The sequence below is a fragment of the Desmodus rotundus genome, chromosome 2, assembly GCF_022682495.2.
Source record: "Desmodus rotundus isolate HL8 chromosome 2, HLdesRot8A.1, whole genome shotgun sequence".
NCBI lineage: Eukaryota > Metazoa > Chordata > Mammalia > Chiroptera > Phyllostomidae > Desmodus > Desmodus rotundus.
The window spans coordinates 12,377,743-12,397,142 of NC_071388.1; the positions used below are offsets into that span (position 1 = coordinate 12,377,743).

At 44.3% G+C, this 19,400-nt stretch overlaps 1 protein-coding gene and 1 long non-coding RNA gene across 3 annotated transcripts in view; one reads left to right on the forward strand and one right to left on the reverse strand.

Moving 5' to 3' along the window:
* Positions 1-3,133: 3,133 nt before the first annotated feature.
* LOC128780183 (uncharacterized) lies at positions 3,134-15,485 on the reverse strand. The gene is made up of 3 exons (XR_008426099.1): positions 15,351-15,485; positions 8,512-8,578; positions 3,134-5,040 (listed from the first exon to the last, which is right to left on the reverse strand). It is a non-coding gene; the product is annotated as an uncharacterized lncRNA (long non-coding RNA).
* Positions 13,760-19,400, forward strand: part of ADAMTS5 (ADAM metallopeptidase with thrombospondin type 1 motif 5) — a 49,830-nt gene continuing 44,189 nt past the window's right edge. Inside the window, exons 1-2 of one of the 2 annotated variants that reach the window (XM_053918007.1) lie at positions 13,760-14,041; positions 14,364-16,187. In XM_053918007.1, coding sequence (XP_053773982.1) covers positions 15,084-16,187 — 1,104 coding nt within the window. In that variant the 5' untranslated portion in view covers positions 13,760-14,041; positions 14,364-15,083. Of the gene's footprint in view, positions 14,042-14,187; positions 16,188-19,400 lie in introns of those variants that run through there. The other variant, XM_024565276.3, reaches the window with a different exon arrangement.

Sequence of the window (19,400 nt, forward strand, 5' to 3'; positions counted from 1 at the left end):
TGATGCAAAATATGCAGTCCTCAACCCTGACTTGCAGGACTTTCTAGGAATTCCCTCTTGCCACATCCATATCTGGTCAAAGCATCTTTTCTAAGCTTCCTTTTTGGAGGAAACAGGGGTCTGGGCCCATGTGGCAAATATACGTGCTATGGCTCTCCTTCGTTACAACATTGTGAGTTACTCTAAAATATCAAAAGGGCAGTTATTTCCATTTAGCTTCGTGTGTGACCCTTCCTAGAAAGCCCTGTCCTACCTACTTAGTCTGAGACCTGGTCCACTTAAACACACTCAAACTTTAATTCAGTTTCCTAAACCAAAATATCATCACCATTCACAAATCTGTTTGTTTCCTCTTGCCCTTCAGCTTTGTCAGGGCAATTTTTTCTTTTTAACATTAGAGTTAAATCCTACCTGGATATTGCCACACCTTGCCTGACAATTTCCTGTCTCTTCTCTCTTCACTATTAAAGTTTCACAAACTCACTAGTTCTCTTCGTCCCTCTCACGGGGCCCAAATCCACCTCACTTTCTCTCATTATTTTTTCTATATTTACATTTCTGTTTCACTTCTGGGCTTCTTTAAAACTTCCCTTTCTTTCCGCTCCTAAGTTCTCAGCAACATTAGTCTCCCATGTTTTTATCACGGTTGCACTGAGGTTGTAGGCGTCTAGGAGGAATACAAAGGAGATAAAAGGTGAAATGTCATTCTCCTCACCTCACATCACATCAAGGGGACATGTTAGGGACATTACTTATCACTGGCATTGTTAACCTTGATCACCTGGCAAGGTAGTGTTTGTAGAATTTCTCTGCTATAAAGGTATTTTCCCCCTTTCCAAACTATTCACTGGATGCCAATCATTAAGTGCAATCTATAATCAAAGCATAAAGGGCTAAGCTTCATTTCCTTAAGGGAGAAAGTATTGACATATTATGTGGAATTCTGTATGAATAGTTGCCCCATTGTATTCATTCATTCAATAATATATTATTTATATCAGTATATACTCTTGGATGATTATTATATGCTTGGATAATTTGTAGTGTTGCTCGAATTATCCCACTTTTGGGCCCTGAGAGTTCTTTCAGGCTGGCTCTCGAGTTAAAGTTCATAATAATCTCCCTTGTTTTATTATTTTAGATAAATGCTTTAACCAGTAGCATGCAACATGTTTTTCATTTATGTTGAAATTCAAATGTTAATTAACATGTCATGTCGATCTTGCATTCATTATTTTATCTTGTATCTCATGCCTTTCCTCTGTGCTGACTTGCCTTCTGGCTAATTTTTATCTTTTCACAGTCTCTATATAAAGGCCTGTTGGTTGATGGGAAAATTTATTAGTCTTGGAGATTTTTAAAATGTCTTTTTTACCTCATTCTAGAAAAAATAATAAAAGGAATAAAACTCAAGGCTTACCATGATTTTCCCTGAGTCTTTTAAAAATATTAATGCACTGTTTTCTGTTACATATTTATTTTGCTGACAAAAAGTTTACAAAGTGTTTATCTGGGTTTGCCCCACTCTGGTGACCCTGAGATAAACTTCATGTTAGAAATCTTTCACGTTAGAAAGTTTCAGTCTAATTCGTCTAAGTAGAAATTATTTCTATTAGTTCATCTTTGTACTCAGAGTAAACTCGTGACCTGATGAATTCTGAAAACCTATCAAATATTTTCTCTTCCTGGACTTGTTCTCTACCATTCTCTCTGCTCCCCACTCTGTTGGACCCTCCCCGATTAGTGCTGATATCGCTTACCTGCTCGTTCAGTGTGCTGCTCTGTGATGCTGCTGGGGTCTGCATGAAGGTGTCCTCCCCAAATCCGTATGTTAAAGTCACAATGCCCAAGGTGGTGGTATTAGGAGATGGGGTCTTTGGGAGGTGATGAGGTCATGAGGGTGAGACGCTAATAAATGGGATGTGCCCTTACAAAGTACCTCACAGTGCTTCCCAGCCCCTTCCACCATATGAGGACAATGGAAAGTTGATGACCCAGAAGAGGGCCCTTATCCAACTTCACTGGCACCCTGATCTTGGGTGCCAGCCTGCAGAATTAAGAGAAATAAGTGTTTGGTGTTTACAAGCCACCCAATTCAGGCTCTTCTGTCGTAGTACTCCCAAGTACTGAGACAGATGCACTGTAGGCAAATGCTTCAATGTTTTCTTCCAAATCACTATTTTTAACGGTATGCAGTTTATTGGGTATATTGTCTGTATTTTTTATTTTCTCTGTATTATGATGGTTTGACATCTTAATAAACCATTCTGGTTGGGAAGAGACTGCTCCACACAGGGCTAGCCAGTTCTCTTAGAGATAGAAAGGGATTCAGCTGAGGAGCATGTCTGATTGGCAAACTCGCCAGCCAGAGGCCTTACCTCCTCCATCTGGCCTGTGCATCACAGATGGCAGGCAATATTCCTCTGCCTTACGCATTCCAGGGCCCGGTACCAGGCACCTAGGGACCATATCTGAGTCCCTAAGTGTAACAACATTATCCAAACTAGACAATCTGTTGTCTAGTTTACCCTGTACTGTTTACCCTGTACTGCCTTGCCCCTTTACTGGGAAAACCCCAATAAAAGCCATGGCCTAAGCGTGCCCTGGCTTCTGCTTCTGCTCCCTGACTAACACCTAGACTCCTCCTGTGGTCCTGTGAGGTTAGCTGTGACTGTCATTTCTAGGGGACCCTGAGAGTGAATCAAATTTTTTTTTCAATGGCATTGATCTTTCTGTGACATCACTCAGTCACCTCTATAATTAAGACTTCAGCATAGAACAATGGAATTAATTAAAATAGATATATATTTTAAAAATAAACTTTTAAAATTCATTGTAGCTCATTTCTAAAACAATATATTGCTTACGTTAGCCTGTAAAAGATTGATATTATTACTCAGTGAATAAATAAATACTTCTTTGAGTTCTATTTGCTATTATGGTAACTATAAACAGATATGATCACATATTGAGGACCCCACATAAACCAACGTTTTTTGGCATCCTCAATAATATTAAAGGAGTAAAGGGACCCTAAAAATGTTTGAGATTCATTGCTTTGTGGAGGATGAAAGTTTATTTTTACTGTTTCAGCAGAAACATGAAGAAAAAGTATAAAGCATTCTACCTTACCCAGGTGTCAAGAAAATATTGACAACCCACACGTTTAAAAATATCACCTTAGTACCAAGTATTTGTGGACATTTTTGAAAGAAAAAGAAGAATTTAACCACGTCTTATATTCTTGTTAATGGAAAGTCAATAAACATTAATGGAGTTCTTATTCGAGTCCCTTAATGTTGGGAAACGACAGAACAGAAAAACAAGTGAGTCTTAATCCCAAAATATGCCGCATTGCCACAAAAGTAGATGAGTCAGTTTGTCCTTGGCCTCCTTAAATCCTCGTGTTTGCTTACCCATCTCATGGATGACTGAATGTTCGGGAAGGTATTTTCCTCATTGAACATGTTATTGCTCCTCCACGAGCTTCTTTTCAAGGGAACACTTCTGGAGCAATGAGTCCAATAATGCCTGTGTTGACTTCCAATGTGTCAAAGAATAAAATGCTTCTGGAAGTTTCAAACCAACACTTACTCCAGGGAGCTTAGTCAACTGCCTCCTCTTGCCTTCACCACTTTGTAGAAATGTTTGCACTTTTGACTTTCTCTTCGACCTCATTTTAACGGAAATTCACGGTTGGTGCTTTTGTGCGTAACAGCACATTTCGTCACCTTGCAGTTCTTCCGAATCTTTTATCTCTTTTGCGAGTAAACCCTGCATTGCATGAACGAACCACCTGAGCCTCCATCCCCTTCCCCCCTTTTCTTAGATGCCTGGGCAGCATAAGTGAGATTGTTCGCCTGGTAGACCTGAGCCATTACTGAATTCCTTTTCAAATACACAAGATATCTAATTTATTTTCTGCCTTAAAATACAACTGTCACACACTCATTTACATTCTCCTTGCTTCTCCCACCAACAAAATAGTTACCTCCTTTCAAGAAATGTCCCTTTGAAAAAAACAAAAACAAAAAAAGACTTTAGTTTTATGGGGTTTGCTTTTGCTTTTTGGCTCAAAACAACAAAAATGTATTCTCTCATATCCTGGAGGCCAGAAGTCCAAAAGCAAAGCATCAACGAGGTCACAGTCCCTCTGAGGACACCAGGGGAGAATCCTTTCTTGTCTCTTGTAGCTTCTGGTGGTTGCCAGCAATCCTTGGCCTGCCTTGGCTTATAGCTGCTGCATCGCTCAGATCTCCACCCTCACGTGGCCATCTGCTCCCTGTGTGTGTGTCTTTATCTGTGTCTTGTAAGGTCACCAGTCACTGAATGTGAGGCCCACCCTTATGCTGTATGACCTCATCTTAACTAAGTATGTCTGGAACAACCCTCTTTCTAAATGAGGTCACATTCTGTGGTTTTCAGTGGTATCTTTTAAAGAAACAATGAGTTGTGGTGATAGTTTCTGCTGAACCTCGTTACCGTAGCTGCTTGCTGTGTGATCATGAGTATTTAAAAGAAAACAAACAAAACCCAGAACCAGAAATGCCAGGCGATTTGCACAGGCTGACCACATTACAAATGATGAGTTGCCATGCCCTACATATCTAAGAGCTTCAGGAGCCGCCCGTGATTGGCAGTGGGGATGTCATACTCACTGTATTACATCATGTGGTAGGAAAGATAAGAGTTATTGTGTTCCCTCAAGCACCAACAGCCACTATCTTACCATCACCACTTGAATTCTCTTCTGGACGTGGGCCTCCAGGATGCAAAAGTCTCTATAAAACTGAGTTATAGTCATGATTATTTTCATAAGCTAGAATTCTTTCTCTTTTTCTTCAACTCAGACCAAGATCGTAACAAATAAACAGAAATGGAATATTTTTGGCTTTGTTTCTCCTTACCCAACACTTCTGAGATTGGAGGAATTGGTTTCATTGAAATTAATGTATGCACATTTCTGTCGAGGGGCCCTGAGTTCTGATGTTGTACTAGAGGCTGGAGGCACGTTCAGCTGGGGCTAGCAGTCCCCACACTCTGTGATGGCAGGAGAGAGAAAAAGACAAGCACACAAATGACTTTAATCCTACCAGGAAGCATAAACACAAATGGGACAAATAAAGTGGTGTTTAACATTTGTCTGTACAGTTCACACAGATGTCAGAGGTAATGATTGTTAGAAGGGGCAGCTCTCAACCCTTTCAGAACTTCTACTTCGCCATCAGCCTTGCGTCCATCTTTAGCACCCGGAATATTTTAAATATCTTTATTCTTCACAGCCATAGTGATTTTCTTTCAGCACCTCCTCTCAGAACAAAGTCAGAGACACACTCTTTGACCCAAAATATAAAATGGACATGAAAGAGTCCAACCCAAATCCTGGACAGCTGGAGTGGAGTCATTGTCGTCATTGTAGTGATACATTTACTATTTATTTACTATGGACCAAACACTTCACACATATTTAAACTGTTCACCTTCTGGGGTCGGGAAGCCAACTCTATTAACTGGATTACTAAGGTATGTGTTACAATTGTCACACTTTAGCATATGAGGAAATAGGTACACAGAGGGTCTGTGTAACTTGCCCAGGATCACAGAGGTACCTAGGTTGGTATATAAACTTGGGCTTTTCAGCTTGTGGATGTTGTTGTTCTTGAAGGGGTGTGGCCAATCATACCGAAAGTTAGCACAATGTACGTCTTCTGCTAATCCCATGCCTCACAATACCCCGGGGGTTTTGTTACAATGCTCAGCTCTGACAGTGGTCTGACTGCTTGGCGCAGTGTGGTCTGTCTCTGCACTGCAGGGTGAGGCACAGTGAGGAGGCTGGTGAGCCGCCCATCTCCTTGGAGTACACACTGGAGGGGTGTAGGTGCCCATGTGTTCCAGAATTTCACGCATTTGCGGTACTTAATAAGATTAAACAAACTTAGAATAACAGAAACACAATGGTGTGTCAGTTTTAACTAATCGTAAATGTCTGTAATTAGCATATCAACCCAGATACAAGGTGTTGACAGTTTTGATGCAGACCAGCACGAGACAGGAACAGGTGAGCGACAGAAGGCAGAATAACAGAAAATGCAATAATTAAATAAGTGGCGTAGTTATCAGTTACTTGAGATAACAATCTTCAGGAACGATGAACGATAGAAGCTTAATAGCTAGTTTCAGACCAACACATTATCAACGAGTATTTATTCTTATAATCTTTGATTCGAAAATTATTTAGACTACCACATGCAAAGAATTGAGCTGCAGACCAGACATAACATGGAAAGCAAAACAGAGGTGTGTTCATCCAAATGCTATTTTAGGTAACAAATTCCTGATAAACTAACATAAACAGAAATAAGGATTTTATTGACATTGCTGGACTCAAGGGTTCTAATGGTATTATCTTCTCTTTGTTTTTCTTTTTTTTACGATTTTACTTATTTTTAGAGAGGTGGAAAGGAGGGAGAAGGGCAGAGACAGAAACATCAGTGTGTGAGAGAAATGTTGATCTTTGTGCACTCCCCCAACTGGGGACCAGGACTGCAACCCGGCCTGTGTCCTGACCTGGAATCCGACCGGTGGCCTTTTGCTTCACAGGACAAAGTTCAACCCGCTGAGCCACACCCATCAGGGCTCTTTGTTTTGGGGTGTGGGTTTCCTTCCTCTTTCTTACTTTCTCACTCACATTCTCTTTCTCACCACTGCTTGGCTTTATTCTTAGTCTTTTTCTATTATGTGGCATCACTAAGATAAATGGCAAACAGCAGAGACCGATTAGATGGGTTTTTTTCCCCTTTCTTCTTGAGCTCACAGCTGCTCTATATTCCCCAGCTGCCTACCTCCACCTTGTATCTGGATGGGGCCGTGTGGATAGTTTTGCCGATGGGCTGCAAGCAGATGTGAAGTGTGCCACTTGTAGAATGAGGCAACTGGGGGAAGATGGCTTGTCTACCCTGTCTTTCTTCCCTTTCCAAGTCTGCCTTCAAGGTAACAGGTGAAGGATGTGGTAGGATCCCAGAATGGAACAAGCCTGAATTCCTGATTGATTGCATAGACTGTTACCAACCCACAGAGAACTGTGATATGAGCAAAGAATACAATTTGATCATGTAAGACCACTGAGGATTTCAGGGTGGGTTTTTTTTTTTTTTTAACAACAATCAAATAAACTTCAATTGTGTGAGATCATTGAGGATTGGGGGTTTATTATATTGGTAAGACTTCCATTTTAATACATGGTCTGTATAGCAGCTGATCATGGAGAGTAAGTACACTTGGCTAATGACTTGGGGAAATGTCCTGAGTGAGACTCCAAAGGGCAGAGTTCTTCCTGGGAACAATAGCTACGGCCAAGTGCCTGGTGCACTGGGAAGGTGTGAAGTGCCCAGACCTGTCAGAAGGGGTCAGGAATGGGATCAGCTTTATTCAAACACATGGATTGGGTTTCCCTGGAAAGGTGTAGCTTTATTCTTAGAGAAAGAACAGTTAAGAAAGGTGACAGACAAATATCAAAGGACTTTAAAAATAATTAATCGACATGTTTTGCCTTCTATATGTCAGCTACTGGGGTTGAAACTGGAGATACAATGGTTGACAAAGACAAGTATGGTTCTGTTCTCAGGGAGTGTGCATTCTGGTGGGGAGGATGAAGGGAAAGACTGTGGAAAGAAGGAAGGGAGGGAGGCCAAGAACAATTCTGAAACATTATTTTGAGCATGCAAAAAGTACTTGGGTAGGAGGGACCCAACCACTAGACTTGTCAATGGTCAACGATCAAACCAAAAACAAGGTTTATGATGGAGAGAGAGGAGGGAACAAAAAAACACGTCATAGTCTCAAGACATTGTTTTACATTTGGGGGAGGGGAAATTGTTTGGCTGGAAGCCAGGAAGAGTCCATTTGGGATTGGTTGGTTGCCCTGTAATCCTCGGATTACCAGCATTTTTTAAAAGTTCTTTTCTTTTCAGGCTCTGAAAATGCCACTGAGTTTAGTTGTGTGATGTATGTGTGAGGCTGTCTTTGTGTCAATGCTAACAGACCCCTCCGCAAATGCCTCCACCGCTGTGCCATTTCCCTCACTTGATTTTTTGTTTTAAGAAAGGCATCTCATAAGCAGATAGATGAATAAAATAATGACCCATTTGCTTAATGCTCTGGCATAAATAAGTCAGGACCTGAGATGTGTTAAAAACAGGCTAAAGATTATACAGTTAGTTGTGTTTAGTAATTCACAACCAACTACTGGAAATCCATTCCAAAGTCATGAGTTAAAAGAATTCTTTCAGATCTCATTCAGCAGTCACCTAAAACATTTGGGCCCCAACTGGCTTGTGCCATCGAGGGGCCGATTACCTTTGTTGGCAGATTCCGTGAGGAAGGACACCTTTTGGAGGATGATTTTGAGCATCGGTTTGAGTTTCATGAGTGATAGAACCACAACCTCATGCTTTCCTGCACAGCCTCTGTTCTCACAAGAAATTGGAGCCATGCCCCCTTCCCAGCCCATACCTGAAGGAAAAGGAGAATCTTGTTTAATCACTGACAACGGTGTCAATCAGTGGGTTGGAAGAGTTTCCTGAAATGAAAAAAAGAGAGGCACAAAATCAATAATTGGGCCTGGGGACAGAACAGAAGAAAATGTGGGCCATGATTAGTTCTCAGAACTATACATCAGTCAAGCCCTGCTTCCTATTTGCTTTCTACTGTCTCCAGCTCATCTGCCCATGTCTTTAAAGATCAGAGGTGGCAACATTGTTGGGACTCTGGGGCATGTTAGCTAGTGGTAAAAGGGGAGATTTCAAGCCTGGCCACCTGGCAAGGGAACTGAGTCAGGGGTTCATTGTGATTGTCACATAGGGGTTCCTTCCTGAGACTTAGCTCCTAATCTTCATTCTGTCCGTCAGGTGGCCTCATTTCCTGTTTTCCTGTTTCCAACGTGACTCAGGGGCTGGGAAGAGGGGTATAGGAAGAGTGGCCTCTCCTAAATAAAAATAAAAACTGCAATGCCTTTACCTGAACCTCCGTCCTCATGTAGGATCATAACTTGAATGCCTGTTTTTCTACTTGCCAGTACCTGACTAGGAAATTATGTATTAGAAAGGTATGATGGTCCATGGGCAGCCATGAATAAAAAGGACACTAAATATCTTTATTAAACCATGCAAGCAACTTGCAGTGATCCCAGCATTGTGCATGGGAGGTAACCTTGTTGATTAGGCCACTACTGTTTCTCTTTTCTTACTGACCAGGGTGAGTGAGGCAGTAACCAATGATGTTACTTTACCAATCAGAATAAGAGAGATACAGTTCACAGGGAGAGACTGGATAGTTTCCAGGAAGACTGTGATACTCCAGAGTTAAAAGGCTAATTGCTAGGCTGTGGAACAGCTCTTACCTGCTACAGTTACAACTAGAACTACCAGTCATTCAGTAATCTGAAATCTTTCCTTGAATTTGCCATCATGTAGGAAAAAATAAAAACCTCAACTGTTTCAAATTACACTAGGCTGGAAATTCCTGATTTTCCATGTGTTTCCAGTAAGGTTTGATTTTGAGATGATTTCCGGAAAATAGGGGAGAAAGCAGAACTCGGGTAACTCATAAAAGCAAGTAATACGCGCATAATTGTGTAAGGAAAGCTAAAACAACATTTCACAGCTGGTCAACGTAAAACTGACTTGTTGGTTTTACTTCACCAATAGCACCTGTATGTCTTAAATAATTCACATGTACATTACTCATGTGAAGACTTTTAGACAGTAGAAAATTCCCATGTATATGAAAAATGAAAATGTAGCTTTTCCAAAAATTTATTTTCTTATAATACTAAGTAAAATTGATTCTGAAGCATATGTTATCCATCACCGTGGATAGACTGGTCTGTAATATGTCCTAAGCAGATAGCAGGAAAATGTTCAGAATTTTATTAGGAATGCAAGAAATGTCCCTGAAAAAATAAAATCTCCACAGTGCAGGTCCCAAGAAAATTTTTCTTAGCAAGGGGTAAGGTAGGGTTGGTAAAACCCCCTCTCCTACTACCTCAGCTTTGCCCAGAACTTTCTACCCACCACTCAGTGTAGTTAGTGTACAAGGGAAACTGAGTCGGGGTGAGTGTGTGTGTGAGCACATGCGTGCTGATATGCCCTGTGTGTCTAATGTGTGTGAGATTGCACCTGTGCGCTGACACGTCAAGATGCATGTTAGACCACCGTGGATCATAGGAGGAGACAGAGAGAGAGGAACAGGGCTGGAAGAGGAGAGCAGGACTGTTCAGGCATCGTTTTATCCTCTAAAAATTTAGGATTCATATCAAAGTTGATGTAGTTAATCCATTCCTTTCCCTACTCCCAAAGTGTTATCTTGGGTTTTGTTTTGTGGTAAGAACATTTAACATGAAATCTACCCTCAGTAGTGTGTGAAGTGTGTACAATACAGTGTTGTTAACTGCGGGCATGATGTTGTACAAAAGATTTCTACAAGTTATTTTTCCAGCAAAACTGAAACATTATACTTATTGAATGACAACTCCCCATTTTCCTGCCCCTCGCCCCTGGCAACCATCATTCTATTCTCTGCCTCTGTGAGTTTGACTACTTTATGTGAGCTGACATGGTAAACTAAAAGATATCATGCTTTGTGAAATATAAACAAGTCACAGAGAACCAATACTGTATATTGCATTTATACAAGGCACCTAAAATAACTTCTGGCTTTAAAGAAAGTCTTCGGATAGTTAGAATTTGTGAAGCTAAGTGACACTGGAGGAAAAGGCGGGCCCAAGTGCCCTCAGGCAGCACACAGGGCTCAAGTAGTAGTGGAGTGTTCCACTCCCAACATCCACCATCTGCCACGGAGGAAGATGATGTTAAGGGAGCTCAAAATACTGCGAGGCCAAGGGTAGAGATCTTGATGTGAGAAAGAAACACTACTACGAAGTTGAGAGCCTGCGATTCTCCTACATGGGAGGTAAGGAGCAGGTGTTTGTTTGAAGGAAAATATTTTACTGTCAGTAACTGCCTCACTCTTACCATTCAAATCATAGGTGGGGGAGAGGAAGGAAATGACACTTCGGCAAATGGAAATTTGGGAAAATACAACTGCAGGAATGCACAGATTCTATGGAGTGAAGCTGTAGTGGAAACACACAATTTGGAGAAGCTGTAGGAGCTATTCTCTTGCTTTTTTCCCTTCTGTACTTGCATTTTCCAGCATGTACTCCAATATGTCTTGGTACTGTTGGCTCCATCTCTGAACTGTGAGCTTCTCTGAAGATTAATCATGGCTTACTCGTCTTTATATGCCTTCAGAGAACCTCACAGAGTACTTTGCAGTGGTCCCTGGATGGGTATTTGTCAAACTGGATAGATTTTTAAGAGGTGCTGTAGATTGAATACCAATCAAGGGAGTAAGGGATTTCAGTTTCGGCAGAGCTGGCCACTGGTGGATGTTTTAACCACAGGCAAGTCACTTTGGTCTCTCTTCTCAGTTTCTCATGAGTAGAGAGAGGGAGTTGCCTTAAGTGACCTTCAAGATAACTTCCAACTGTAATAGTCTGCAGTAAAAGTCTCTCTTCCTTTTGGAAAATGTAAAATGTAAAATTATATATCAGATGTGATCATACACTCTATAAATGCAGTGGAAATTTCTCATTAAATATTCCCAAATAAAACTGCTACTTGGAATAATGAAATAATAAAGTAGCAGCCAGTTCACCTAAACATGATTGCTAATATATTTTATCTTTCTACTGTAAAAAAAATTTAAATAAAAACTACTTTCATTCAGTGCAAATTTCTTCCTTGGACTGACAGGCATGAATTTTTTAGGAAAATAACAGTTCATCCTAATCCACTAGGGTAATATTTTTAAAGTATCACCAAATGTACTTTATAAAGTATCCAAATTACTTTCACAGAAATAAAAGTTATATCCAAGTAGAAATTTTCTGAATATGAAAAAATTTACTCATATGTTTAAACAGTACAAGTCCTTCCCTTGTGAATAGATGATTCTAATAAATATTTAGTACTTGATATTCACATTTGGAGTTCTGTTTCTCTCCTTTCCTTCAATGTATTTCTAAACATTTAAATAATTTATCTGAGTGTAAATGTCCTTATTTAATTAAACTTAGAGTTAAGCATGAAATTCAGAGATATAATTCATGTGAGCAATATAGCATTTTAGAAAGAAGAGAAAATTTTTCATGAAGAAGAATATTCAGTTGAAATTTCTTTCCATGCTAAATAAGAAATCTCTGGTCTGTGAATACAAATAATTGTAATCAATAAATTTAAAGGACTGTCCTCTGAAATGCCTATGAAAATGATCCTGAGGTTAGCAATAATGAAATGGTTAAAATTAGTGAATCGAAATTGTTTTAGAGATGGTGTGCAGTGCCAAATATTGAACTATTTGTCATTGAAATTGTTAGAGAAAAAAAAAATGCTTAGTGTAGACACAAAGACCACAACACTTGAAGGCTATTGGAAAGGAGAAGACTGCTGGGACCTAGGCTCTCCTTTCTAGCCTGATCCAGAACATCTTTGGTTCTTCAAAATATTCAGCTGGTAGTAGTGAGGGTGGGCAACTAACTGACCACTGAGGGACAGGGGTGTTGGGGAATTAAAAGGCCTTTAGCAACAGCAACTTCCTCCCAAGTCTGGAAGTACTTCAGAATCCCCGAGGGGCTGTTGGGTGGACCAGGCCCCCAGTGCCCAAGTCAGTTATAAATGTGAGCTAAATCTCAGGACGAGTTTCACTCCCATGCCTCCCAGGCGACTCCAGAGGGTGCACGGGGCATAGGCAAAGGGAATCTGCTGAGCAAATCTGGGGTTTCGGCCTGGGGTTCATGATCCCTCCGAGGGCCTCAAATCAGTCCAAGACCCTCCTGCTCTCCCTGGAAAAGTAATCAGATCTCTTAGCAAGGATCTGGGGAAAGCACTGAAGCTTGGGGTCCCCTGAGGCCTCCACACCCCTGTAAGTTAAACAAACATAGAAATACCGATTCATTATTATAACAGATTCTAATTATACCGGATTCATTTTTTCACTGATATATGCATTAATTTGCCTAAAGTATAATGAGGGAGGAGGATGTTCCTGCCCCAACAGTGGAGTCCTATCCATGACCAGGTAATGCTTACGAAGTCATCGGATTTTCTTTCTTTTCTAATAAAGTTGCTGATTAGAACAACAAAGAAGGAGAAAACAAGGCACAGTGCCAATGTCACTCATATAGGCACTAACCTGCATCATCCTGTCCCTCACCCCAAATCTCTTTCTCCTAAACGGACATTCTGAGAATGATAGCAAGTTGGGGCCTTGGGCGGTCGGTGGTTGTTTCAGGAGACGTAAATACAACTACCAGTATCTATCATTTAATTGTCAGTGTGGGCACAAATTTTAATATCTTTTTAAAAATGAGCGCAATTCCTTTCAAGCGTTAACTCCTTCAGGCCCAGCCTTCTTAAGGCAAAGGAAGTTCCAGTAGTCCGGGATTAAGTGACAAATTGTGGGCGCTGATGCAAAGCACGCTGAAGAAGGGTCGCTGCGGCCGGGGGGGCGGGGGCCGCTGCGGCTCGCACACAAAGACGCGGAGTTCCCAGGCCGCGGGCGGCCCTGCGGGGGGCACAGCGGAGCTCCGGGCGCAGCGACGCGCCAGGAAGCGCCTGCGGCACTCTGGCTGCCCGGCCCCTGTGCTGGTGGCTGGGAGAAGTTAGTCACCCGGAGCCCCGAGCCGGCCAGCGTCAGAGCGCGCAAACCCGGGGATGGGGAGGGAGGAAACTCGGTACCGGGACGGCTGGGAGGAGGCGACGGGAGCGCGGGACCAGGGAGCGCCAGGGAAGCCGAAAGCGCTTTACCGGTGCAGGGAGTTGCAAGGTTTACCAGGCCGGAGCGCACGGGCGTGCGGAGGGGAGAAACTTGCGGCAGGAACTTCCTACCGAGGGAAAGAAAAGCAGGAGAGAAGGAGGCAGGGAGAGACTTGAACTGTCTCAGTAACTTTAAAAACACACCAAACACCCCTTCCGAAGATGAGGTAAGCCTAGGTTAGCCAACCCCGACTCGTTGTGAAATATCAAACAAATCCCGAGCGGCTGTGGCTTTAAATAAAGCCAAGGAAATCTTCTGTTTTTCTTACCCCAGTACTTTTTCCCCCCACGTCCTTGCTCCCTCCCTCATCCCTCCTTCCACCTCGCCGGGTCCCTTCCTCCTTCCCCGTCTCCCTTTCCTCGATCACCCCCCCTCGCCCGCCCTCCCCCATCTGATTAGGCGCGGACTGGGAAGGGTGGGAGTGGTGGGGGAAGCTCTCCCTTTAAGAGGCAGCTTGCAGTGACGAATTGTTGAAATTGCCATTGCAGGATGGCATGCCGCTATAAATGCATTGTTCCACCTCCTCGCATCTTCACAGCGCTCGCGCTGCTCTCCGCGCTCGCAGCGGCAGACTGGGGATGACGGCGGGCAGGACAGCACTGCACCCGAAGGGACACGGACGCGCCGCTTCACCGGCTCGCTGCAGGCCGCCCCTGGCATTTTTGTTTTAATTTTTATGACTTTTCTCTCTCTCTCTTTCTTCCCTTCCTCCTGGTTTCATTAGAGTCAAGGAAACCCACGAAATAAAAAGAAAGTGGGCTCCGGAGCTTGGAATCCCCGCTGCCAAAGGGTCCCGGGCAGCAGGGGGGCGGGAGACAGTGCGCACTAGTTGCCCGCCTGGTGCGCGGCACCTTCCTTACTCTCCTTGGTGCAGCGATAGTGGCTGCATTTGGGAAGGATTTAGGGTTTTTTCCCCTCTTTTCTCGTATTTGCTGAATCTCTCCAGTCCGGCTTTTCTCTTTTTAATTTTTTCCCCTTTCCGGAGCACGAATCCAAACATTTTCCAAACCAACAAAGAAAAGTTCGCACGCTGGCACCGCGGCCCGGACAGGCTGGCGTTACCGCTGGGTCCCCCTCCCTCCGACTCTTGACTCAACTTGCAAGCAAGTGTGTGTGTGCCCCCACCTCCCGCCCCGGTAACTTCCATAGCGAATAACAAATACCCATAAAGTCCCCGCCGCGCAGCCCCTCCCCGCGGGCAGCGCACTATGCTGCTCGGGTGGGCGTCCCTGCTGCTGTGCGCGCTCCGCCTGTCCCTGATCGCGGCTGGCCCCGCCGCGGCACCTGCCCAGGATAAAGCCGGGCAGCCCTGGGCTGCTGCAGTGGCCGCCCAGCCCCGCCGGCGGCAAGGGGAGGAGGCGCAGGAGCCGGCCGAGCCTCCCGGCCACCCGCACCCCCTGGCGCCGCAGCGCAAGAGCAGCGGGCTTGTGCAGAACATCGACCAGATCTACTCCGGTGGCGGCAAGGTGGGCTACCTCGTCTACGCGGGCGGCCGGAGGTTCCTCCTGGACCTGGAGCGAGATGGTTCGGTGGGCGCCGCTGGCTTTGTGCCCGCAGGAGGCGGGCCGAACGCGACCCGGCGCCACCGGGGCCACTGCTTCTACCGGGGCACGGTGGACGGCACCCCCAGATCCCTGGCTGTCTTTGACCTCTGCGGTGGTCTGGACGGTTTCTTCGCCGTGAAGCACGCGCGCTACACCCTGAAGCCACTGCTGCGCGGGCCCTGGGCCGAGGCTGACGCTGGGCGAGTGTACGGAGATGGATCCACGAGGATCCTGCACGCCTACACCCGCGAGGGATTCAGCTTTGAGGCCCTGCCACCGCGCACCAGCTGCGAGACGCCCCCGTCCCCGCCAGGGCCCCGCGAGCGCCACCCGCGACAAGGCAACGCTGACCGACGCTGGACGCTGGCTCCGCAGTTCCTGGACCAGTCGACTCCCTCTTCGGATGGGGGCCAGGGACCACAGACCTGGTGGCGGCGGCAGCGCCGCTCCATCTCCCGGGCCCGCCAGGTGGAGCTGCTCCTGGTGGCCGACACGTCCATGGTGCAGATGTATGGCCGGGGCCTGCAGCATTACTTGTTGACCCTGGCCTCCATCGCCAACCGGTTGTACAGCCACGCCAGCATCGAGAATCACATACGCCTGGTCGTGGTGAAGGTGGTGGTGCTGGGCGACAAGGATAAGAGCCTGGAAGTGAGCAAGAACGCGGCCACCACGCTCAAGAACTTTTGCAAGTGGCAGCACCAGCACAACCAGCTGGGGGATGACCATGAGGAGCACTACGATGCGGCCATCCTGTTTACTCGCGAGGTAGGTCCAGCCTAGACGGGCGGCTCCAGCACTGATGGAGGTGGGTCAAGCTTTACTGACCGCCTTGTTTCTCCCACAAACCACCTGCCACTTTGGGTAGGCTTAATTGCTTCTTGAAGGAAACCCAGTCACCCCCCAACTCTGCTCCTGTACTGAGTGTAACCCCAGAAGTCAACTCTTGCCTTAAAGAACCAGACCTGGTTAGACAATCTATCAGTCAACCAGGCAGGATGGCTGCAGTGGGAGATAGCAGTGTCCTAGATGCATATGATAGGACAGGGCTAGAATGCCTGGGGAAATGCAGACAGCTAAGTGGGAAAAGGGAAAAGCAAGTTTGTCTTTGACATCAGGGACCTGCTACTTTCCAGTGAACCCCAACATAGAACTTAGTCCAACCTAATGGAATGGGCTTAATGGTTCATCCACTACAGTCACTTTTATCCATGATTCTTCTTTGTAATGTCCATGTACAGTCTTACTTAAACCTCTTCCACATTAAGTTGAGGGAAGCGCTCACGAAGGAAGAACTCTCTTTTCAATCTGGTTTCCTAATGAGGTTCGTACATGTCCACCCCGGTGGAATTTCATTCCCGGGAAGGAAGGAATGCAGGAGGGTGGGAAGGATACAGAAACCCAGTCTTGTGAGGTTCTTTAGTTACTCCTTTGCACTGCCTGCTCCAGTGAAGGGTCACTTCCAGCTTACATTTTTGGGTTTTGGATGATGTTCCTGAAGCCCCAGGGTGGAAAGATCTGGGCAAAGAGTCAAGAAGACATGGGGAAGAATGTTTTCCCAGGACTTCCTCTTTTAAGGAAGATGGTTACAGAAAGGAAAAGAAATTGATCTGTGCAGGCCCAGAGGTTCTGGGAAGAACACAGTCTCTATTTGCAGAGTCATTAGACCACCATGGGAGTGTGACAGGCAGGCACAAAGTCTGGGGGAGTTTGAGCCGGGCTTGCTCAGAGCTCTGAGCCTCAGTTTTCACAGCTCTACTCTGATTGGCAGTTATGCTTCTCAGATAACTGGTAAGAATCACCTTCTAAAGCTCCTTCTTTAAGTGTTTGAGCTGCAGGATAGATGAAGGGTCAGAAACTTTGAAATATGCAAAATCATGGGATGAAATGGCGCGACCAGAGCTAGGATAGGAAGTGCAATGATGACTCGCAGGAGGCTTTAGAATCGCAGAACTCCACCACCAAATTCCTGTTTTTTTTACAAAGGCACCCCCGGAATGAAGGGAAAGTGTTGATAAATTTGGAGTGGAGAAACGCTTGTGGTTTATGGGGTAGACACAAATGTAAACCACATGTAAACAAGGACAGCAGAGGGCAGCAGTTTAGGGACAGCCGGGCAAGGACACACGCTCTGCACAATGGAAAAGTCTTTCTCCTCATTGAAGCGATCTCCTGGAAACCGTCCTGTAATTTCTGCGCACAGTATTAATCTTTGAAGAGGAAGGACATTCGTTGTGTAGCCTTCAGTATGAAGTTCTCCTGCAAAACTATTTCTTTCTTGTTTAGTTTCCAAGTTCTTTTTTTTTTTTTTTTCTTTGTGAGCAACTTTCCATGTCTGGATTTCTTGCCTTGCTCCACCACAAGAGGCTGCCAAGAAGGAGGCTTCAGAGAGTTTATGGAAGGAAGTTCTCTAAAGACAGAGGAAAAAAATACTTTTGTAGGCAAGCTGTTCCAAAGAGTAGGTCATTTAAATGCTTCGCTTTCATTTTTTAATACAAATGCACATTCTGTAATTTTCTAAATAAAAATTAATAGACAACTTCATTACTTCTTACCACCTGCCCCACAACTTCCCTAATTGCTTCCCTGGAAAAGGGAGAACTGGTCAGTGATACTAAATGACCTGTCTGTTGCTTTTTCTGGATTTGTTTTTAGTTTGGGGAGCTACCATTTCCTATTTCCCAAGCTCTGAAACCTATTAGTATATTTTAAGTAGATAAAAGCAAGGAAGAAATAAATCAGCAGTCTCTGGTAATTTTAATAAGTATTATACTAACGTTTATTTCACAAACTAGGCTATACATGAGCTCTCCCTGGCCTCCTCACCAGGCAGAGGCATACTTTTAGTAAAGCACTTGTCCTTTAATGTGTAGCTGGCCCTCTGGTATATACATTGAACTTGATGAGAACCAAATATTTGAAAAGCATGTGTGTTATGAATGCCTGCATTTAATGTAAAAGAGTGCTATTAATTAGGGGACTGAAAAAGTACTATAAGACCCTTATGCAACATTCACTGGAGAATAGTTCAGAAATGTAAAGTTAATCTCCACCTAATACTTTAGAATGTGGAAAACACCCGCTAGACTAGAGGCGAAGTGGTCTTAGCTCTTCTGTCCCATGGAAATCAGATATCTCAAGACCTAAAGAAAAATGTTCACGGCTATTATTTTTTCAATGAGAAGTACCCAGAGTTGGCACCAGGATCCTACTTTTACAACTCTGTTTTGATGTCAGAAATCCGTTGCTTAGCAGCCGGACGCCAAGCCATGAAATCCATGTTTTGATGGGCTCTGAGCTCCGTTCAAATTGTGTGTCCAGATGTCTTCTCCTAAATTACTTGTTTTCCAGGCATGAAGCAAATGTGTGAGGGTATGTTTTCCACCCCTGTTTACTAGCGGAGGCCACCTTGAGCGTTGTGTCTGGGAGTCAGCAGAAGAGTGCTTGTAATTCGTCTATCAAAGGAACACGCTCCATTCTCCGGACTGCACCCGGCACTCAGTACTGTTCTAATTAGAGAAACGTTAGCACCAGTCAGTTGTCTGGCATAAGAACCATTTTTTCATTCTGGAATGGCACTTATGCTGGAATTCACACCACTTTTGCCACCAAACAGCAGAAACCCAGTCTCCCCAGGACTTCATGGTGCTTTCCAGAATCCTTTGCTTGCTCCTAGCTTCTTCGTTTAACGTAGTTTCCTTAAAGACAGACTTTTAAAGCCCTTTTGGAGACCATGAGCTCTACTTGAGAAGCAAAAGCCTTGATAACAAACCTGGCAATGTTTAGCATCCCTTAACTGGTACAACACCCATGAAAGTGTCACTCGTTCATGGACGGAAAGCTTTGGATTGAAACTGAACCAGCTATGAGACTAAGCAATATAAAAGGTTCATTCACTTTCACTAATCATCAGTGTGCCAGGTAACGGGCAGCTGTCTCTCAACTAACACCTCCCTTTATGTTCTGCCTTGTACTGCTGTG